This window comes from Takifugu rubripes, chromosome 1 (assembly GCF_901000725.2).
Source record: "Takifugu rubripes chromosome 1, fTakRub1.2, whole genome shotgun sequence".
NCBI classification, from domain to species: Eukaryota; Metazoa; Chordata; class Actinopteri; order Tetraodontiformes; family Tetraodontidae; genus Takifugu; species Takifugu rubripes.
In genome coordinates this window covers 299,137-322,220 of record NC_042285.1, presented here as the reverse complement: position 1 = coordinate 322,220, position 23,084 = coordinate 299,137, and the positions used below count along the sequence as shown (strand labels likewise).

Here is a 23,084-nt window from a genome sequence, read left to right as displayed (position 1 = left end):
CAAAAAAGAATCCTGCCCCTGCAGGGGATGAGGACGGGCGTATGATTCCAGCAGCCAGAGAGTCATTAATATAGCTCTCCATGGCCTCCTGCTCTGGACCAGACAGAGAGTAGAGGCGCCCCTTAGGAGGTGACGTGCCAGGCTTCAGATCAATACCGCAGTCGTAAGGGCGGTGGGGGGGCAGCGAGGTAGCTTTGGCCTTACTGAACACCTCCTTGAGGTCATGGTACTCAGCAGGGACTCTGGCCAGGTCCAGGCAGGTGCTGGGAGCGTAGTCTGGCGCGGCATTGATGTATCCCGAAGGCAGACCTGGTGGCAGAAACCGCTCCAGCTGGGGATAGTGGCTGTGGTCCAGTCGACATGCGGGTTGTGTTTGCGGAGCCATGGAAAGCCCAGGATCAGAGGAATGTTGGATGAGGGCAGGAGATGAAACTGGATGGTCTCATGATGGTTACCAGAAATCAGGCTTGGCTAGAAAGAGGGGGCGTTTAATCTGAGAGGAAGATTTCACTCCCACATGACTCACCAGGACTTCCTCATTCACTGGTGAGCTCTGCCTTTTAACGGACAGAGAGAGATAAAATGTCCATGTTGCCCGCAGTACATACAGAGGTTCCCCCTCTGGCGACGCTGACGCTCCTCTGGTGTGAGTCTGGTGCGACCCAGTTGCATCGGTTCTGGGTCAGTAGGAACCGGGGCCGAAGTGGAGGGGAAATTCAGGCAGTGAGCTGCCATGGACGGTGTGGGGTTCTGTCTCCTTTCTCTTCTCCGGGCCCTGACACGGAGATCCAGTCCAGTGCTGAGCTCGATGAGTTCATCCAGTGTGGCAGGTAGAGGGTAAGAAACCAGTTCGTCCTTGATATACTCTGCTAAACTATGTAGAAAGGCATCCCGGAGTGCAGCCAGGTTCCAGTCACTCTGACGAGCCTTGGTCCGGAAGTCGATGGTTTAATCTGCCACGGACTGATTCCCCTGCCGTATGGAGAGGAGCTCCGAAGTGCCATCTGGACCCGTAGCTCCCAGCCCGAAGACCTTGCGCAGCTCCTCCGAGAAGGCCTGGAATGAAGCACAGGCAGGAGTCTGCCTCTCCCAGTTCCCCAGAGGAGAGCTCTTCCTGTCAGGTTGCTGATGACGTATGCCACCTTGGCTCCCTCAGTGGCAAATGTGCGACTGCAGACTGAAGAGCAGAGAACAGGAAGTCAGGAAGGGACGACAGAGCTTGTGATCCCCATTGTAGCGCTCTGGGGCCCCCAGCCAGGGTTCTGATATCATCCTCGGCAGCGCTGGAACGGGAGCAGGAGGTGGAGGTGCAGAGACTGTGGCCTCTGGAGAGGAAAGGGTGGAGGTCAGCTGTTGCAGTTGAGCTGTGAGGGCTGGGATGGCCCTGGCTTGGGCCTCCGCAGCTGGTCGGGCATGGGCAGCCGCCTCCTCCATCCGCTGCTCCTGAAGCATGAGCACCCTCTCGATTCTTTCAAACTGGTCCCGTGGTGACGGTGGTTCTGCTGGGTCCATGATTGGCCAGATTGTACTGTGATGGGTATGGTATGGACCCAAGTGCAGTACAAAACAGGCAATGAACTGATGATCAGTTAACAGGTTTCTAACTGCAATCTGGCAAACATGCATTCTCAGACTCTGGAGGAGTCCGGATATGTGAAGTGTGTTATTGTGGGAAAATCCATCAAACACCTGTGTTTGGAGATGTGCAAATGGGATTCAACCTCATGTTTGTTTTGCTTCAGGAGCGCGAGATGTTCCTGCGTTACAGGCGGAACGACCAATGGAGGAGAAAACGCACCTTCCGAGCCTGCAGGGTGACTCTACCGTTACTTTTACCGTTACTTTTACTCTATACTGACCGTGATACTGCTGCTAGCTGTAGAACTGCTATAGGTAGAGCTAAACCAATCCCTAATGTAGTTTGTGTATGTGCGTGTGTGTGTGCGTGCACTTACCCACCCACTGGCATATGGGTGTGTGTCTGCAGGTCATTGAGACGTTTTATGGTTATGATGAAGAAGCATCAGTGGATTCAGACGGATCTTCTGTGTCCTTTCACACCGACAGAACACCAGATACTGAACCAGAAGAGGTACTTAACATATGTGCACCATACATGCAGCATACGTGCAACATACATGCACCATACGTACAGCATACGTGCAGCATACGTGCACCATATGTGAACCATACGTGCACCGTACGTGCAGCATACATGCACCATACGTGCACCATACGTGCAGCATACATGCACCATACGTGCACCATACGTGCAGCATACGTGCAGCATACATGCAACATACATGCACCATACGTGCAGCATACGTGCACCATACGTGCACCATACGTACAGCATACATGCAGCATACGTACAGCATACGTGCACCATACGTGCACCATACGTACAGCATACATGCAGCATACGTACAGCATACGTGCACCATACGTGCACCATACGTGCAATATCGTGGCCATACTAGCGAGGACTAACCAGGACGAGGGGCCACCCGACCCAAACGTGTTCCTGTGATAAACGTGCAGTCGTGACACGACGTGACGACACTGACTCGGTGTTTAATCACACGTACTGACTCTGAGGCATTGACGGACCATCGTCTTCCTGATTTATTTGGCGTCTTCACGGTTTCTCCCTGCCCTCTTTTGGTTCTTTGAATGTTCTGTGATTTAGTTGTTTCCACCAACTGGCTGGTTTGTGTGTTGAGGTGTGTGTCCGTGAGGAGGTGGATCTTCGCTACCGCCAGCTGACTCAGGAGTACCAGGCCCTGCAGCGAGCCTACGCCCTGTTGACAGAGGCCAGTGGAGGCCACTATGATGCCGAGAAGGAGATCAAGGTAGGATCCACCTGGACCTGGACCACAACCTGAACCAGGGCTCTGTTCCGTTGGTGCCTTATGGGTCTATTCTGGGTTTCAGACCAGAGAACAGCTGCTGAAAGAGATCAGTCACTATCAAACCAGAATTCTAGATCTGGAATCAGCGCTGAAACAACAAGGACTGGTAAAACACACACTCACACTCTCACACACACACACTCACACACACTCACACACTCACACACACACACACTCACACACTCACACTCACACACGCACACACACACACCACACACTCACACACACTCACACACTCTCACACACACACTCACACACACACACACACACTCACCCACACACACACTCACCCACACACACACTCACCACACACACACTCACACACACACACACACACACTCACACACACACACACTCACCCACACACACACTCACCCACACACACACTCACCCACACACACACTCACACACACACACACACACACTCACACACTCACACAGAGTTTATTTCAGAACATGTCTGTACAAGAGTCTCCTGTCCATCCTAGAAGGATGTTCACTGTAAACTTGATGCTCATTAACCCTTTTAATGAGAGTGAATCGTAAACATTTACTGCATTACTGCGTGTTTACCATCTTTGCTAATGCTTCAATCAGACGATACAAATTCAGGGGGATTTTCACGCTATTTTCTCGTGATCGACAAAATGTCCAGAATATGGTCCAATTATAAACCTCGGCAACGATGAATGGGTGTGTAGGGTAGCTCGTTTGTGGATTCAAAGTTCGTTAGGGAGGTTTTATTTTTATTTTGAGGTATAGACCGTCGGTACGCTCCTCTTTGAAAGACCCAGGAGGAGTGTGGGATTGTTTCTGCTGGCATCAGGGACAGCACTTCTATAGCCATTATGGACAGTTTCTAGCCAAACCTGCCCTGTGACCTCTAAACTATAGGGTTAGGGTCCTGTAGAATCTATAGGGTGTTGATCCGTCATGATGGATGCTCATCATCATCGTAGAGGCCAAATGGTGGCAAGTCGGCTTAATCTGATATGGGGACCAGTGTGGAAACAAAAAAATCATATTGTCTGAACCTGGCATAATTAAATCTGATAGATATAATTAGATTAATTTGATTCAGTCTCATTACCTCTGGCCATCTTTGGAGTGTGTGTGTGTGTGTGGGTGTGTGTGTGTGTGTGTGTGTGTGTGTGTAGGATGATTTTAAAGGTCTGAATTTGACCGTTTCCAGCCTCACAAACAGCCTAAGAGAACCACAATCACTTGGCCAGAGTTGCCTGTGATCTAGCAAACACTCAAATACTGTCCAAATGAAACCTCGTCCGTCTGTCTGTCCGCCTGTAGCAGCGCGTCTGCCGCTCTCTCTTCACATGTCCGTCTGTCTGTCCGCCTGTAGGATGTCCAGTGGGTGGAGGAGAAACAGTTGTTGTTTCAAAAAAATCAGGATCTGCTCAAGAAGGTTAGAAACTGTTGATTTATTTCCATGTAATTTCATGTAAGAGTTTAGAATAAATCGGCAGACAATTTAAACTTTGTCTATTTAAATGTTAAAAAGAGATTTTGATTTGGATCTTAAAGCTCAAGCGGGTGTCGCCTCCCAATCTTGCATAGATGCACATTCTCTGCACAAATGTCAGCCAAAAATCCTCATCATCAGCTGATTGGACACAGAACTAAAGAACGACTGACACAACATATTTGTCAATCTTAAAATACAAAACTTAAAATAACGACTTGATGTTTTATTTGATGTGCCAAACGGATCAATAAAGACAAACTCAATGAGGCACTTTATCCTCATAGAAAATGGTCCCAGCTGCTCTGATCATTCAGTAACTGAGTTATTGGATCATTTCTGGTGGTTTCAGATGAAGCAGATGGAGTCTGAAGACCTGCAGCTGAGAAACGACATTCAAGACATCAGAGATCAGAACGAACTGTTGGAGTTCCGGATTTTGGAGCTGGAGGTAACAACAGTCCGATAGAAATAACTTCAGAGACAAACAAGGCTGGTGATGAGTCTATTAGTTCTGATGGAACCCATATGTTCTCCTCAGGAGAGAGAGCGTCGCTCACCTGCTATTAACTTTCATCAACTCTATTTCCCAGAAGGCCTCAGTCCTCTGCAGATCTACTGTGAGGCCGAGGGCGTTACTGTGAGTAAGCTGTGGACACACAAGTTTGTTGCAATAAGACACACATGAAAAGAGGCACAACATGAAAACGGTAACTTTAATATTAATATTCAGCCAGTTGCCATGGTAATTTACTTTAAGGACAATACATGGTCACAAACTACTTTTGTTGGTAGAGCGTTAAATCCTAACCTTAACCCTACTTCACAATATTTTTCTCATTCGTCTTGTGTTACACATATTTTAGCAGAATTTGATTTGGAGGATGTGTTTTTGAAGTAGCTCAGTTAGCATGATTTTTATCCAGACTCATAGGAGCCATGTATGGCTTGACTGGTGTAGTGTTCATTTTTGATTGGTTTGGTCTGGTTGTCACGGTGATGTGTGGTTGGTTTGGGTCACGTGTTGCACTTTGTCAGCAGAGGGGAGCTGGAATGTGCACGTTATCCAAAAGCCACTAAAGTAGCTGTTACCTGCTCTTAGCTTAGCTGGACTCATCATGCAGCGTTGGGCCTAACATCGAACTCCAGTGGCGTTGGAAAGGACGGAACGCCACAATAAGACTAAATGGTGCAAAGTTCTTTGTATTGGGATGGAACTTGTTGGTTTAAGAGAAGTCAAATAGATTTCTGTTCATTTTTTGAAGACATTTCTCCTCTTATCTAAAAGTCTTCTTCAGTTGAAAAGAAGTTTTTGTTTCTTCTCTTGTCATAATCTGAGGAACATTTTTGAGTCCAATTGTAAAAGATGAATAGATGCATGAACACACTGTTAAGAACAAAGGAAAAGGGAAAAAGCAAGTGATGCCGAGTCTTTTATTTTTTAGGAGATTTCTATTAATGACTTGATGAAGAAGTTGGACATTCTGGGAGATAACGCCGTAAGTGTATGTTGAATTTCTTTTGTAATTGTTTTTGAGCTGGTGTAGGCCAGGAAGACCATTTGATTATCTGGCCTTGATCCAGTCCTATTGAGATCATGACCAGATCATCATCAGATTTATGTGGTTGGAATCTGAATCCTTTTATATTCTCCTCCTTCTGTAGCAACATTGAAAAACAAAAGTATGCTTTGTTGTTTTGATGTTAGCGTGCCGATCATGATTACCATACTCAGGGTCTAATTTTAGGATTTCTCTCCTTGTTTATACTCTGAAGAATCTATCCAATGAGGAGCAGGTTGTGGTGATCCATGCTAGGACGGTGCTCACACTGGCAGAGAAGGTAACGGCTTTACCCAACAGATCACAAGATTCTGGGATGGTCCAAGTGGAAATATGCAGCATGAATGTTGCTCTTGACTGATGCTGAAGCCTTTGTTCAAACACAGCAATATTAACACAACATAACCCCCCAGTCTTGTTTGTGTGTCTTTCTGTGCATCAGTGGTTGGAATCTATTGAAGTGATGAAGTCAGCTCTGCAGCAGAAGATGTTGGATCTTGAAAGTGAGAAGGTAAACTTTACTGTTATCATTTGAAAGAGACTATTTCAGCTTTAACATGTTGTCTTACCTAAATGTTTAGGAAAAGCACAATGCTTGATGTGATTGTGCTGTAGCCTTTAGCAGACAGCTCCATGACAGCGTCTTTGGAATGTATCAGCAGTAGTTCCAGATCAGAATCACCGTTGTTCTTAGGGTGAGGTTACTTGTTCTTATCTTTTAGGGTTAGGGTTACTTGTTCTTATCTTTAAGGGTTAGGGTTACTTGTTCTTATCTTTTAGGGTTAGGGTTACTCGTTCTTATCTTTTAGGGTTAGGGTTACTTGTTCTTATCTTTTAGGGTTAGGGTTACTCGTTCTTATCTTTTAGGGTTAGGGTTACTTGTTCTTATCTTTTAGGGTTAGGGTTACTCGTTCTTATCTTTTAGGGTTACGGTTACTCGTTCTTATCTTTTAGGGTTACTTGTTCTTGTCTTTTAGGGTTAGGGTTACTCGTTCTTATCTTTTAGGGTTAGGGTTACTTGTTCTTATCTTTTAGGGTTAGGGTTACTCGTTCTTATCTTTTAGGGTTACGGTTACTCGTTCTTATCTTTTAGGGTTACTTGTTCTTGTCTTTTAGGGTTAGGGTTACTCGTTCTTATCTTTTAGGGTTAGGGTTACTTGTTCTTATCTTTTAGGGTTAGGGTTACTCGTTCTTATCTTTTAGGGTTAGGGTTACTTGTTCTTATCTTTTAGGGTTAGGGTTACTCGTTCTTATCTTTTAGGGTTAGGGTTACTCGTTCTTATCTTTTAGGGTTAGGGTTACTTGTTCTTATCTTTAAGGGTTAGGGTTACTTGTTCTTATCTTTTAGGGTTAGGGTTACTCGTTCTTATCTTTTAGGGTTAGGGTTACTTGTTCTTATCTTTAGGGTTACTTGTTCTTGTCTTTTAGGGTTAGGGTTACTTGTTCTCGTCTTTTAGGGTTAGGGTTACTTGTTCTTATCTTTTAGGGTTAGGGTTACTCGTTCTTATCTTTTAGGGTTACTCGTTCTTATCTTTTAGGGTTAGGGTTACTTGTTCTTATCTTTTAGGGTTAGGGTTACTCGTTCTTATCTTTTAGGGTTACTCGTTCTTATCTTTTAGGGTTAGGGTTACTCGTTCTTATCTTTTAGGGTTACTCGTTCTTATCTTTTAGGGTTAGGGTTACTCGTTCTTATCTTTTAGGGTTAGGGTTACTTGTTCTTATCTTTTAGGGTTACGGTTACTCGATCTTATCTTTTAGGGTTAGGGTTACTTGTTCTTATCTTTTAGGGTTACTTGTTCTTGTTTTTTAGGGTTAGGGTTACTCGTTCTTATCTTTTAGGGTTAGGGTTACTCGTTCTTATCTTTTAGGGTTAGGGTTACTCATTCTTATCTTTTAGGGTTAGGGTTACTAACCAAGATGGCGGCGCGAGCACATCGCGAGGCCCGGCGTCTCTCCAGTTTCTGCAAAATTGCAGTGATTTACCTGCTCTTCGCTAGTCTGTTCATACAGAACAGCCTCGGGTTCACATCCTACACCCGTGAACAACTTCTGGATATTAGATCGCAATGCCAGGAAACTTTTATCACCGATCTTCAACTCATCCCTGAGATCTCCAGGACGCCGGAGGCTACGCACTTTACCCGGCCGGGCGGAAGTGCTCGCAGGCGGCGTCGAGATCGTAAACAAAGGAGGGGGAAGCGCGGAGGGCTAAGAGCGAAGCTAAGGCTAACACCGCATCGGCTCTCTCTTCCCAGCATTTTCCTCGCCAACGTACGGTCTTTGGTAAACAAAATGGATGAATTACGTCTCCGACTCAACCACAGTAAGGGACTCTCGGACTGCAATGCCATGATTCTCACGGAAACTTGGCTAAACAGTGGCATACCGGACACAGCCATCGGGCTAACCGGGCGCTCCACACATCGGGCAGACAGAACAGCTGACGACTCCGGTAAGACCAGAGGTGGGGGGCTATGCATCTACATCAACAAGACCTGGTGCACCGACTCCGCTACTCTGAGGAGACACTGCTCAGCCAACGTGGAATTTTTAATGGTTAAATGTAGACCGTTTTATCTGCCTCGGGAATTCACATCCGTCATCATAACAGCAGCTTACATTCCCCCGGATGCTAATGCCACTCTTGCGATGAATGAACTTCATGCGGCTATTAGCCAACAACAGTCCGCCCACCCGGAGGCTGCATTTATTGTTGCGGGTGACTTCAATCATTCAAACTTAAAAACTGTTCTTCCAAAATTCCACCAACATGTTTCCTGCAATACAAGAGGAAACAAAACTCTGGACCATGTCTACACAAACATGGCTGGTGCCTATACGGCAACACCCCTCCCCCACCTAGGACAATCAGACCACCTTTCTTTGTTCCTCACCCCCAAGTACTCACCCCTCATCAACCTCGTCAGGCCATCAATGAAGACCATCAAGGTGTGGCCGGCGGGAGCAGACTCCGTACTCCAGGACAGGTTTCAACACACGGACTGGAGTATGTTTACGCCCCAGGGCAGCTGTGGCTCACACACACACACCGACATTGACAATTTCACCTCCACTGTTCTGGACCACATCACCACCACCATCGACAGCATAACCACCACGAAGCGGATCACCACATACCCCAATCAGAAGCCATGGATGAACAAGGAGGTGCGGCTCCTGCTGAAGGCGCGCAACACTGCCTTCAGATCAGGAGAAGCCCAGGCCTACAGCACAGCCAGGGCTAACCTGAGGAGGGGCATCAAAAAGGCCAAGCACACCTACAAACGCAAGATTGAGGGTCACTTTTCCAGCTCTGACCCCAGGCGTATGTGGCAAGGCATCCAGGCCATCACCGACTACAAACCCAACAACTCCAGCCCCACAGTCATGGACACCACCTTCCTGAACGAGCTTAATACCTTCTATGCTCGCTTCGAAAAGGACGACAAGGACACTGCCACTAGGACCCCTCTCCCAGCAGACCACCAACCCATCACACCATCATCTACCGCCGTCTACACAGCCCTCAGCCGGATCAGTCCACGCAAGGCTGCTGGTCCTGATGGCATCCCTGGACGTGTGCTCAGGGCATGCGCAGAACAGCTCGCCGGGATTTTTACGGACATCTTCAATCTGTCCCTCGCCCACGCAGTGGTCCCGTCTTGCTTCAAGGCCACAACTATCGTCCCAGTTCCGAAGCATTCCAGACCAACCTGCCTCAATGACTACCGCCCGGTAGCACTCACCCCCATCATTATGAAGTGCTTCGAGCGACTGGTCCTGGCTCACCTGAAGGACTGCCTCCCAACCACACTCGATCCACACCAGTTTGCCTACCGCAGCAACAGGAGCATAGATGATGCAGTCTCCATAGCACTGCACTCTGTGCTCACACACCTGGACAACACGAACACTTATGCACGATTGCTGTTTGCTGACTTCAGCTCAGCTTTCAACACCGTCGTCCCCTCCAAGCTGATCACCAAACTTGGAGACCTGGGCATCAACCCCTCCCTCTGCAACTGGACTCTGGACTTCCTGACCGACAGACCACAGCGTGTTAGGTCAGGTCACAGCTGCTCCACCACCATCACACTCAGCACCGGTGTGCCACAAGGCTGTGTGCTGAGCCCGTTCCTCTACTCTCTATTCACCCACGACTGCAGACCTGTACATGGATCCAACTCCATCATCAAGTTTGCAGACGACACAACGGTGATCGGTCTCATCAGCAACAACGACGAGAGGCCTACAGAGAGGAGGTAGAGCGCCTGACCACATGGTGCGCCAACAATAACTTGGTCCTCAACACCAGCAAGACCAAGGAGCTCATCGTGGACTTCAGGAAAGCAAGAGGAGGCACACAGGACCCCATCCACATCAACGGGATGGCCGTCGAGCGTGTCTCCAGCTTCAAGTTCCTGGGGACCCACATCTCAGAGGACCTGTCCTGGACCACAAACACCTCCAGCATCATCAAGAAGGCTCACCAGCGCCTCTTCTTCCTGAGGACACTGAGGAAGAACCAGCTATCCTCGGCTGTCCTGGTGAACTTCTATCGCTGTGCGATAGAAAGCATCCTGACCAACTGCGTGTCAGTCTGGTATGGAAGCTGCACTATCGCTGAGCACAAGGCCTTGCAGAGGGTGGTGAAAACTGCCCAACGCATCACAAGGACTACACTCCCTGCCATCGGAGATGTCCAGAGGAAGCGCTGCCTGCATCGAGCACGCAGCATACTCAAGGACTCCTCCCACCCCGCCCACAGACTATTTTCCCTCCTGCCCTCTGGGAGGCGCTACAGAACCCTCAGGACTCGGACCAGTAGACTGAGGAACAGCTTCTTCCCCAGAGCGGTGTCCCTGTTGAACTCCTGCTGACCCTTACACACTCCACACCTCACTACACTACAGCAGTTTACACAACAACTCACTAGCTTAGTAACCAATGTAGCTACTGTTTAAACCTGTCCTGCGCACTCATGCACTTTATCATCTGTATCTGTATACACGTAATTTATAATTTGCACATCTCCTCTATCTTATGTAAATAGCTAAATAGCTCCTGCACTCATAGTCCAAGGCATTTAATGTAAACACCATCTGTAAAATATGTTTATAGCACAACCCGGTAAACAATTGTAAAATAACCGCCATACTGTACTTATTAAGTTATTATCCTCACTTGCTGCTTCTTTTGCACTTCTGGTTAGATGCTAAACTGCATTTTGTTGCTCTGTACCTGTACATGTGCAATAACAATAAAGTTGAATCTAATCTAATCTAATCTACTTATCTTTTAGGGTTAGTGTTACTCGTTCTTATCTTTTAGGGTTAGGGTTACTCGTTCTTATCTTTTAGGGTTCCAGTTACTCGATCTTATCTTTTAGGGTTAGGGTTACTTGTTCTTATCTTTTAGGGTTACTTGTTCTTGTCTTTTAGGGCTACTTGTTCTTGTCTTTTAGGGTTAGGGTTACTCGTTCTTATCTTTTAGGGTTACTTGTTCTTGTCTTTTAGGGTTACTTGTTCTTATCTTTTAGGGTTAGGGTTACTCGTTCTTATCTTTTAGGGTTAGGGTTACTCGTTCTTATCTTTTAGGGTTAGGGTTACTCGTTCTTATCTTTTAGGGTTAGGGTTACTTGTTCTTATCTTTTAGGGTTACGGTTACTCGTTCTTATCTTTTAGGGTTAGGGTTACTCGTTCTTATCTTTAGGGTTAGGGTTACTCGTTCTTATCTTTTAGGGTTAGGGTTACTTGTTCTTATCTTTTAGGGTTAGGGTTACTTGTTCTTGTCTTTTAGGGTTAGGGTTACTTGTTCTTATCTTTTAGGGTTAGGGTTACTTGTTCTTATCTTTAAAGGTTAGGGTTACTCGTTCTTATCTTTTAGGGTTAGGGTTACTTGTTCTTATCTTTTAGGGTTAGGGTTACTTGATCTTATCTTTTAGGGTTAGGGTTACTCGTTCTTATCTTTTAGGGTTAGGGTTACTTGTTCTTATCTTTTAGGGTTCCGGTTACTCGATCTTATCTTTTAGGGTTAGGGTTACTTGTTCTTATCTTTTAGGGTTACTTGTTCTTGTCTTTTAGGGTTACTTGTTCTTGTCTTTTAGGGTTAGGGTTACTCGTTCTTATCTTTTAGGGTTAGGGTTACTCGTTCTTATCTTTTAGGGTTACGGTTACTCGTTCTTATCTTTTAGGGTTAGGGTTACTCGTTCTTATCTTTTAGGGTTAGGGTTACTCGTTCTTATCTTTTAGGGTTAGGGTTACTTGTTCTTGTCTTTTAGGGTTAGGGTTACTTGTTCTTATCTTTTAGGGTTAGGGTTACTTGTTCTTATCTTTTAGGGTTAGGGTTACTCGTTCTTATCTTTTAGGGTTAGGGTTACTTGTTCTTATCTTTAAAGGTTAGGGTTACTCGTTCTTATCTTTTAGGGTTAGGGTTACTTGTTCTTATCTTTTAGGGTTACTTGTTCTTGTCTTTTAGGGTTACTCGTTCTTATCTTTTAGGGTTAGGGTTACTCGTTCTTATCTTTTAGGGTTAGGGTTACTCGTTCTTATCTTTTAGGGTTAGGGTTACTTGTTCTTATCTTTTAGGGTTACGGTTACTCGATCTTATCTTTTAGGGTTACGGTTACTTGTTCTTATCTTTTAGGGTTACGGTTACTTGTTCTTATCTTTTAGGGTTACGGTTACTTGTTCTTATCTTTTAGGGTTAGGGTTACTCGTTCTTATCTTTTAGGGTTAGGGTTACTTGTTCTTATCTTTTAGCGTTAGGGTTACTCGTTCTTATCTTTTAGGGTTAGGGTTACTTGTTCTTATCTTTTAGGGTTAGTGTTACTCGTTCTTATCTTTTAGGGTTAGGGTTACTCGTTCTTATCTTTTAGCTGCAACTGCCCTGCTGCTTGAATTTCTGCTTCCCAGCAACCCCAATAAACAGTCCTCATCTCTCATCCCGCTGTGGTCCTGGAGGCAACGTGGCTCACTCATAAACCAAAAAAAGAGAATAGACTCCTGTCAGTCAGTATTTCCTACATCTGACATGAAAGGTCAGGGTTAGGTCAGGGTCAGGGTCAAGGTCAGGGTTAGTAGGAGGGACAGGACAGATGCCACATTCTTTGGAAACAATGTTTTTTACTTGTGCATTTTTTAGGATCTGTAGACTTTTTTATTTTTTTGTCAAACAAGCAAAAAAAAGAACAAAAAATATATAAATACCGGTTAATACAGGGTTAGGGTTAATACAGGTTAGAAAAAGACTAGAAGGAGTAGGAGGAAGTATAGACTTTTTACTCATGATTTATATACTATTTGTAACATTTTGTCCAGTAGCCACATAATATACAATATATGTATAAGCACTCGTATAAACCCATAACCTTTATATAAAGTTTAACAATACAATTTACATATATTTCATCCATTTAAATACCAACATTTTTTAGACTTTTTGAAAGCCATGCAGCTTTAGATTTCTGTTTTTGCTTTCTTTTATTTCTCCATTCCACATAAATTTAACAGCAAATCTCCAAAGCTAAATAACTGGGGTGAGTAAATTGTTAATGTGATGTTATCCCACTCCAACCCATGGATAAGATTTGTCAACTTGCTCAGAACCGGACGATGAAACAAAAAATTCTCAGTTCTAATTCATGTCAATTGGTCCCTTAAAATTCCAAGGGGGGCGAGAGATGTTCCAGGTTCTAAAAACTGGAACTTTATAGTGTTTGATTAAATTTCCCAGTAACAAACTTTGCTACTCTAACTCTGAATGTTGCTTCTCAGGAGCTGTTCAGTAAGCAGAAAGGGTACCTGGATGAAGAACTGGACTACAGAAAACTGTCGATGGACCAGGCTCATAAGGTCATTGGTTTGGCATTTGTTTTAATGCATTCAGTTTTCATATTAAGCTAATGCTATTAAGCTAATGTCCTCACCTTTTTTCAAATTAAACATTATCACGAGCCAGTGAGGTCGGGTTATGGCAGTCATGACATATCTGCACCACAATATTTAATATAGAACGACAGTTGTGTTTTACTCCTTTTTAATGTCGCGTTGTTTGAAAGAATGCTTTGGTGAAATATTTTAGAGGATCCTGGAGCTGGAGGCTATGTTGTTTGAGGCCCTGCAGAAGGAAGAGGAGTACAGAAGTGAAGAAATAAAAGTGGATAGAGTTCATCTGTCCCAAACACTGACAGAGGAAGAGCGGGAGGGCCTTGGCAGAGCGATGGACCAGTGGAAAAGAGCAATGATGTTTGAGTTAAGAGAGAGAGACGCTCAGATCCTTCGTGAGAGGATGGAACTGCTTCATCTCTCCCAACAGGTGAGAATCAGGTCAACAATGAAATAATGGTGGATGTGCATGTATGAAGATGGTGAGAAAAAGGGCACATTTGATTTTCACAAGTGAGTCTGGTAAATTTCTTCTGGTGGTCGAGAAGTGCTGATGAGGAAGGAATCTTCGCAGACACCGACGTGGTGGTAAGAGATGTTTATTGGAGACAACAGTCGGGTATCCATCGGATGCTGCAGCTTGCCTGAGGGAGGTTTGTGGGCCAAATGGTGAAGATCTCCGAAGTGCTTACTTCGGTAGCCCCTTCTTTTACAGTCAAGTAGACATCCAACATGCGCTTGGGAAAAAGAACATATTGAACATACACTGAGATAACGTTCAGAGTTGACGGCCTACTGAGAATAGATACGCAGGCTCCAGATCCTACATGAGCAAAAAAGATGAAAGAATAAATGCCAGAATTCAGAAAGGCCACAGATTACTTTCCTGACTGACAGGCAAGAGGAATAAAAACCAGGCGACTCCTGAGACAGTTTTTTTCAAAATATAGTCAAATACACTCATCCAGGCCTCATCCAGGGAGGGGAGGGGAGGGGAGGGGACCAGTACCAGTACCAGTTGGACCGATGAACTGAGTATGGAACGTTTAAGAAAGGCTGACCCTGGCCCCAAGATGAAAGGCTGACCGCGGCCCCAAGATGAAAGGCTGACCGCGGCCCCAAGATGAAAGGCTGACCGCGGCCCCAAGATGAAAGGCTGACCGCGGCCCCAAGATGAAAGGCTGACCGCGGCCCCAAGATGAAAGGCTGACCCTGGCCCCAAGATGAAAGGCTGACCCTGGCCCCAAGATGAAAGGCTGACCAGCGGCCCCAAGATGAAAGGCTGACCGCGGCCCCAAGATGAAAGGCTGACCCTGGCCCCAAGATGAAAGGCTGACCGCGGCCCCAAGATGATTGCAGGATTGTTTCCAAAACGGCAAACTGGGGTCCCGGGTCTCAACCTACATCCACAGGAATGCCGTGGAGGGGGAAGACATGATCCATAATCTTAGAGTTTGCACATTGACACTAAATGAGTCATGTTGCTGAACTGGTCCACAGATAACTGCCACTGAAAGGAGGACGGGTAACAAAGCCCAGTGAGTTGTGCAACCAAGGGTTATAAGGAATAGAAAGTAGCTGAAGACCAGATAGGCCTCAGCATGAAGACTTTGCCAGAAACATTGAAGGAGAACCTCATTTGATTGTTGGATGACAGAAAAACTTTGAGGCTTTGGCCCACTGCAGAACTTCAGTTCAGAGAAACAAACAGGCAGTCTGGAGGGCAGGGGCTAAGAGCGGTCTGCCCTTCAGTGCCAGCCCTCATTCTCTCCTTGATCTCCCAAGACAGGATGGAGTCCATGCAGGGGGAAGGGAAAATGGATTCGGTCCTGGCTCCTGGACCATCCTCCTTGAGGAACTACTGAGATGAGGCTTCTGATTTAACATTATGGGGACCAGGATGGTAAGACAGAGAGAAACTGAAGAATAGAGTCTAGACTTGCTAGACTTGAATTCAGTCTCTTTGCAGTCCGCTTTGATCCAAGCTTTTGTGGCCAGTCCACAACGGCACATTGGCCAGCCAATGCCACCACTCCTCAAAAGTCATCTGTCAACAATATCTGGTTACCAGTGTTGTAATTGCGCTCCATGGTGTCAGGCGACATGAGAAGAAGCAACAGTGGTGGAGCTTCTGATCAGATCCTGAGCCTTGCAGCAAAGCTGCCCCAACATCAGAGGCACAGACCTCCACCACAAATTGATCCTCTAGACTCAGATAGGAACAGAGGACAACCTGCACTTAAGGCTCTTTTGCCTCTTCTGTGGTTGATGTCCATAGAAAAGAAAATCAAGTTTTTGCTGACCAGGTTCAGGGGTCTAAGGGATGTCAGAACTGTGCAGCTTGTGAAGCCCTCCGAGGTAAACGATGTTTGTGCTTTTGGGCTCTAAATGAAAACTTGAAGCCATTGGATTTAGGACTTTGAGGGGAGTGGCAATTGTGATGACCCTGGCTGTGTCTTCTCTGCCTGCCTCTCTGTTGTCTCCTCCCTTCTGCAGGCAGTGGGGGGGCCAACTGCTGCTAAGTGGTGATCCAGCTCACCTGGACTGATCAGCTGTGAGGGCTATAAATGCTCCACAGTCTGGGCAGTCACTCTCTTGTTTGGCTCCCTCCAGGACTGCTTGGGTGTTCGGCTTTGGTTTGTTGTTTTGCATGATCAATCAATAAATTCCCTTTGTTCTAAAAAATCCATCACGTGTCTTCTCCCTACTTTGTCTGAGCCCTGAGGTGGTTCATGACAAAATGGGGGCTCGTCCAATCGACTAGGGAAAGGATTTGATTTAGAGGGAGGAATACACTTTGGGTGATGGTGTCAGTGCTTAGTTTTGATTAAGTTTTGTGTTCAAGTTTTTCAGAAGACCGGTGAGTTTTTCTGGGTAGGTGTTTTTGGAGTCTCACCCCCTGGTAGGTTTATCCCATGGGTTCTGTGTAGGGAACCTGTGGTGGTGAAAGTGAGTAGAGCTATATGCTCAGGTTCACGTCCAGGGGTTCCCTGGAAGTGGCTGCATAGCAGGTGCTTTCCAGCCCCGCTGGGTTCTGTGATTAAAAGCCTCTCACCGGTAACTGAAGACTAGGGTTGAGCTGAGCTTAGGACGATTTTTCCAGTCTGTGGTAGAGGGGGTGGATGACTCTTGTTTGGAGGTACAACTGAGTATGGCTTCTTTGGTGGAGGAGTTTGTTCAGTCTCCCACTGAGGAGTTGTTGGACCAATGTACCAAAGATCAACTTTTGAAAATTGCTGAGCACTTTGGAATTGAAATCACAGATAAAAAGCTGAAAGAAACGCTAAGGGTGGCTGTGAAAGAAAAGGTGATTGAAGATAAAATACTGGTAACTAAGGAGCTGAGTAAAAGATCTTTGTTCATGCCATCAGCTAGGGTGGAGTCTTTACCATTTGAGCAACAAAAAGAACTTCTGAGGTTACAATTTGAACATGAAACTTTTAAACAGAATAGGGAATTGGAAATGGAAGTCATGAGGCAGAAAACTGAGAGGGCTAAAGTTGAACTAGAGCAATGTCGACTAGATCTGTTAAAGGAAGGAAAGCTGGTAAATACTGGTTCTGTTCCGGAGAAGGGTGTTTTTGATGTACTAGCTAATTTGCGTTTGGTTCCAAGCTTCACAGAGAGGGATCCAGATCTTTTTTTTCCTTATTTGAGAGAGTGGCAGAGACCAGGGGTTGGTCTGATGACGATCGCACCCTCCTTCTTCAGTGTGTTCTGATTGGCAAGGCACAGGAAGCTTATGCCTCACTTTCCAAATCAGAGGGCCGAAACTATGACCATGTCAAGGCAGCGGTGTTGAGAGCATACGAATTGGTCCCTGAAGCTTATAGGCAGCGCTTTAGGAGTGTTCGAAAACAGGATACACAGACTCATGTGGAATTTGTGCGTGAGTTGGACACTCAATTTAATCGTTGGTGTGTTGCATCTGGCGTTGAAACCTTGAACAACTGAGTAACCTAATTATTCTTGAGCAACTAAAAAGCTGTGTGCCTGGCAGTATAGCTACCTTTATAAATGAAAGAAAGGTTAAAGTTCCTCAAGAAGCAGCTGTGCTAGCTGACGAGTATGTTTTGACTCATAAGAGCCATTTCCTCCCTGGGAGGCTGGAGTCAGTTTCACCCCCCTGGGTTGAACGTCCGTCTTGGAAAAGGTCTGAAGATGGTAGTACTTGTAATTATTGCAAGCGTAAGGGTCATTGGAAAAATGAGTGCCCTGACAAACCCAGGTCAAATGTTGGGCAGGTTAAGTCTAGTATTTTGTTTGCACCACGGGGTATGTCTGGGGTTGCGCTGCAGTCCAAAACTGTGGATATGAAGGCAGATTATTCAGCATTCCTTTCTAAAGGCTTAGTGTCCATTCCAGGGACTGATAGAAAGATATCTGTGACGATTTTACGAGACACAGGTGCGTTAGACTCTTTTGTGCGAGAGGCAATCTTGCCTTTTAGCTCAGATACTGATACTGGTAAGTGTGTGGTTGTCCATGGAATGGGTTTGGTCCCTCTCTTTGTCCGATTACACAAAATGGAACTTACCTCTGCCTTGGTGTCAGATGAGGTAGAAGTGGCTGTTCGCCCTGAACTTCCTGTTGATGGGGTAGACCTGATCCTTGGTAATGACTTGGCAGGTGATCGGGTGTGGCCAGATCAGGTGGGGTTCCAGGCCGACCATGCTCCTGTTCTGGTGCCCTCCATGTCCCAGGAGGGTGCCACTGTGTCAGAAGTGTTTACCGCCTGTGCAGTAACCCGTGCTATGGCCCAAGCTAACATTAGTGCTGCTTGTGAAAAGAAGGCTGAGAAAATGCCTCTTTTCATACCTGTCCCTCTGCAGTCGCTCCCACATGGTGAGTTGAGTAAGGAGCAGAAAGTAGATCCTTCATTGAGAGGGTTTTTTGAACAAGTTTCTCCCATGGAGGACTTTAATGATGCTTCTCAGGGTTACTTTATACTCCATGACCTTCTGGTGAGGAAATGGGTTCCTCATATGGTCAACCTCTTGGGCAAAGCTGTCATCCAGATAGTGGTACCGTTAAAATTCAGAGACCTGGTGTTAAAGACGTCACATGATATTGCAGGACACATGGGGGTCAGGAAAACCTGCGCTCGCATCCTGGGTTGTTTTTTTTGGCCTCGTTTAAGACGGGATGTTTCAGACTTTGTCAAAACTTGTCATACTTGTCAGTTGACCCGTAAGCCTAACCAGTCCATTGCTCCAGCACCAGATGGTTTTAGACACAGATTGTATGTAGCTAGGCACTTGGCAAAAGAGATATTACAAACTTCCCAGAAGAAGATGAAGGCATGGTTTGGCCGTTGTGCTGAGCAACGGCAGTTTACTCCTGGGGACCAAGTCCTGGTTTTGTTGCCAGTAGTGGGTTCACCATTTCAAGCTCGTTTTGCTGGCCCGTTTACTGTATTGCACAAGGTCTCTGAGCGGGACTATATGGTTGCTATGCCTAAACGGAGGTCGTGTCAACCTGATGAAGCCTTATTTTGTTCGAGCCACACTGCCTGTGGGTGCACGTACATCTCTGTCAGGGGGAAACCCAGCTCTTTGTGTTAACAAGGCCGCTGACCAGGTTGGTGCTGGTGGGGGGTCAGCAGAGGGAGAAGGGGAGTGTCAATTGGCTTTTGATACTGTCAAGTCCCTCCTGTGTGCTTGTACAGTGCTGGCTGCCCCACAGTTTGATAAGCCTTTCATACTGCAGGTTGATGCCAGTAATGTAGGAGCAGGTGCGGTCCTCTTACAGGAAGAAAAATCTGGTGTCAACAAACCGGTCAGTTTTTTTCCCGAAAGTTCAATTCCCACCAATTGAACTATTCGGTGATTGAGAAAGAGGCACTTGCCTTGATTTGGGCTCTGAGGCATTTTGAGGTGTACATAAATACGGGTGCTCCCGTGAAAGTGTACACTGATCATAACCCGTTAACATTTTTACAGACCCTACAAAATCCAAACCAGCGTCTGATGAGGTGGGCCTTATATTTGCAGCCCTATCAGCTCGATATTTGTCACATCAAGGGCACGGAGAATGGTATGGCGGATGCCCTGTCTCGTGCTTTTTGAGTGGTAGAGATCTTACTGTTTGTTAGTCTGCCCTGTCTGTTGTCTTAGGTACAAGGTCGCCGAAGCCTAAGGGAAGTTCTTCTGCAGGGTTAAGTACTCTGTCTTTTCAGGTGGTGACAGCATACCCTACCAACTTAAGGAATTTGGCCACAAGGTAACTGTAGCCACCTGAATCTAAATACTAATACAGTCGTTTTTTTGCTTAGGTTCCGGGGTCAGTTTTGGGTACGTTTTTTCAGATGACCTTGGTGGTCTAGGTTCTTATGGGTGGGGGTGTGACGACCCTGGCTGTGTTTCCTCTGCCTGCCTCTCTGTTGTCTCCTCCCTTCTGCAGGCAGTGGGGGGGCCAACTGCTGCTAAGTGGTGATCCAGCTCACCTGGACTGATCAGCTGTGAGGGCTATAAATGCTCCACAGTCTGGGCAGTCACTCTCTTGTTTGGCTCCCTCCAGGACTGCTTGGGTGTTCTGCTTTGGTTTGTTGTTTTGCATGATCAATCAATAAATTCCCTTTGTTCTAAAAAATCCATCCTGTGTGTTCTCCCTACTTTGTCTGAGCCCTGAGCTGGTTCATGACACAATCATACTGTATTCCATTTGCTATTGAAACTTGCAAAGCCTGAAAATGTTGCAGCTGCTGAGGGAATTCAGGAAGTGGCTAGACAGTAACAGCAGAAACCTTTGTTGGATCCGTCTGGATGCTGCCATGATGGATGACATACCCCAACACAGACATGGATGTGGCATGAACGTGACATTATTCTGCTTTAGCAAATGAGGAGTTCTTAAGGAGATTCTGCAGAACTAACGGTTCATGGTGTACTTGTTCTTCCTGAGATTTGAAAGGGTAGCGGTTCTTGATTGTGATGTCCACTCCTTGTTAATCACTGCAGGGTTGCAAAGATTCTTCCTTTTTCTCCACAAAAGAAAACCCTAACCCTAACCCTGAGGCAGCCGGCAATGAGGGATGGACAAGGTCCACTGTGTGACAATCGTTGATGTAGGCCTCCATTGCTCCTCTCTAATGGGCTGCCAGGGAACACAACTGCCTCTTAGGTGATGCTCTGCCTGGCAAAGGATGGTCAATGAGGAAATGAGGTTGCCTTTGCCTTTCTGAACACCTCACGTTAATTTTAATAGTGTTGTTTAACTCTGATGAGATCAGGGCTCAAGCTAACTGGACCCAGCAAGTATGATGTGGACAACTGGGTGAGACAGGGCTGTTGACATGATGACCCCGTGACCACATGGCTCTATATGAGCAGGTTATATTGACGGCGGAGGACTAGCAATTAGGCTCACCACTACCTCCCCATCTAACAGTGAGCTCTGTCTTTTACCAGGCACATAGAAACTACATGGCCTGCTTCCCCACAGTACATGACAGTGATGCTCCTCTAGCGGAAGTCAGGTGTGACCCATCTGCATTGGTTCTGGCTCACCACCCTATGAATCTGGTGTGGGACCAGAACGGGTGGGGGCTGTAAATTCCTTCGGTCTTGCAGGGAGAGTCCAATGAGCCCTCCCCAGCTGAATATAAAGATCGATCCTATTGGTAAATTTGATCACTCCATCTAACATGGTTGGAAGTTGATACAGGACCAGTTAATCCTAATGTAGTCAAACCATGCAGAAAATTGTCTCACAAGGCTGAAGAGTTCCCATCACTCTGTCGGGCTCTGGTCCCGAAACAAATAAATGGTGTAGTCTGACTTCCCTGGCACATACTCTATTTAATAGACTTAATAGACCAGCTGCATCTGGCCCTCCAAACCCAGCTCCAAAGACCTTCTGCAGCTCCCCAGCAAAGGAAGCAAAAGAACAGGCTAGCCTCTCTTTCCCATTCAAATGTGTATGGTTGAAACCAAAGCAGCAAGGCCCCACAAGTTTCAGGGTTACCAGCATGCGCTGGCAGCATTCCCACCACAGGTTCCAGCACACAACTGGGTGTTGGATTGCTGGATTGGTGGGTTGGCTTGAGATGCCTGCTGTTCCAGATGACAGGGAAGAAGGAGCCACCGTCTAAGAAGAAGAAGAAGCGGTAGCCGACATCCACATTACTTCTGTTGCAACTTGTTGTTGGTTGGCTCTCAGGTCCTCAATGGAGAGAACCTCGGCAGCGACGGAATGCTCAGTTGCCAAGGTGACCACAGCAGTCCCTGCCTTGTGCTCCTGCAGTAGCCCCTTGATCTGTTTGAAGTGATGAAAAAATCCAAGATCAGGGAGAATCAGGCACTAGGTAACAGAAAATAAAGTATTTTATTAGGACGGCAGGACTGGCTGGTCAGGAACAGGCAAGTTCAATAAGGATCAACACTGGAAAGTCTGGCATGGAGCACATAACCAAGTGGCCAAGGGCAAGTGTGACAGGCGTATGAGTAGCCGGGGCAATCAAAGGTGTGCATGATTGGACTGATGAACAGGGACCGTGTCACAGGTGCAGTGTGTTATCCAGAAGTGTGACATCAATGATGTTGACCAAAAGGTTGATTCATCTGAGGACACATCACTACTTCTACCTGAGGCGCTCAGCTGATTCACATAGCTGAAAGGCAACAGATGCTCAGTGTGCTATATTTTCATATTCCCACCTTGTGCTGAGGTTTTTACCCTTTTTTGTGATACTCAGTAATAAGTGGCACTTTAAGATTTCTTAGTGGGTCCTATTTAAACTGTGTACTTTGCATATGTTGTGTGGCACATTTGTTAGAATGGGGTGTTCTTTACATGCTTATGTGTGCAGTGTGTGACCTGACAACAAGCTGAACTCTCCTGTTGTACTTCCTGTTGCACTGCTGTACTTCCTGTTGCACTGCTGTACTTCCTGTTGCACTGCACTACTTCCTGTTGCACTGCTGTACTTCTTGTTGCACTGCTGTACTTCTTGTTGCACTGCTGTACTTCCTGTTGCACTGCTGCACTTCCTGTTGCACTGCTGTACTTCCTGTTGCACTGCAGTACTTCCTGTTGCACTTCCTGTTGCACTGCATTACTTCCTGTTGCACTTCCTGCTGCACTGCAGTACTTCCTGCTGCACTGCTGTACTTCCTGTTGCACTGCTGTACTTCCTGTTGCACTGCACTACTTCCTGTTGCACTGCACTACTTCCTGTTGCACTGCTGTACTTCCTGTTGCACTGCTGTACTTCCTGTTGCACTTCCTGTTGCACTGCATTACTTCC

At 46.2% G+C, this 23,084-nt stretch overlaps 1 protein-coding gene across 4 annotated transcripts in view; it reads left to right on the top strand.

Moving 5' to 3' along the window:
* The window catches only part of jakmip3 (Janus kinase and microtubule interacting protein 3), a 34,966-nt gene that overhangs the window by 8,923 nt on the left and 2,959 nt on the right, over nt 1-23,084 (top strand). For 3 of the 4 annotated variants that reach the window (XM_029845193.1, XM_029845181.1, XM_029845186.1), the window contains 12 exons: nt 1,743-1,814; nt 1,988-2,092; nt 2,724-2,852; nt 2,935-3,018; nt 4,270-4,332; nt 4,742-4,840; nt 4,931-5,029; nt 5,835-5,888; nt 6,166-6,231; nt 6,394-6,462; nt 13,727-13,804; nt 14,034-14,267. In XM_029845193.1, the coding sequence (XP_029701053.1) occupies nt 1,743-1,814; nt 1,988-2,092; nt 2,724-2,852; nt 2,935-3,018; nt 4,270-4,332; nt 4,742-4,840; nt 4,931-5,029; nt 5,835-5,888; nt 6,166-6,231; nt 6,394-6,462; nt 13,727-13,804; nt 14,034-14,267 (1,152 nt within the window). Of the gene's footprint in view, nt 1-1,742; nt 1,815-1,987; nt 2,093-2,723; nt 2,853-2,934; nt 3,019-4,269; nt 4,333-4,741; nt 4,841-4,930; nt 5,030-5,834; nt 5,895-6,165; nt 6,232-6,393; nt 6,463-13,726; nt 13,805-14,033; nt 14,268-23,084 lie in introns of all 4 variants that reach the window. The other variant, XM_029845184.1, reaches the window with a different exon arrangement.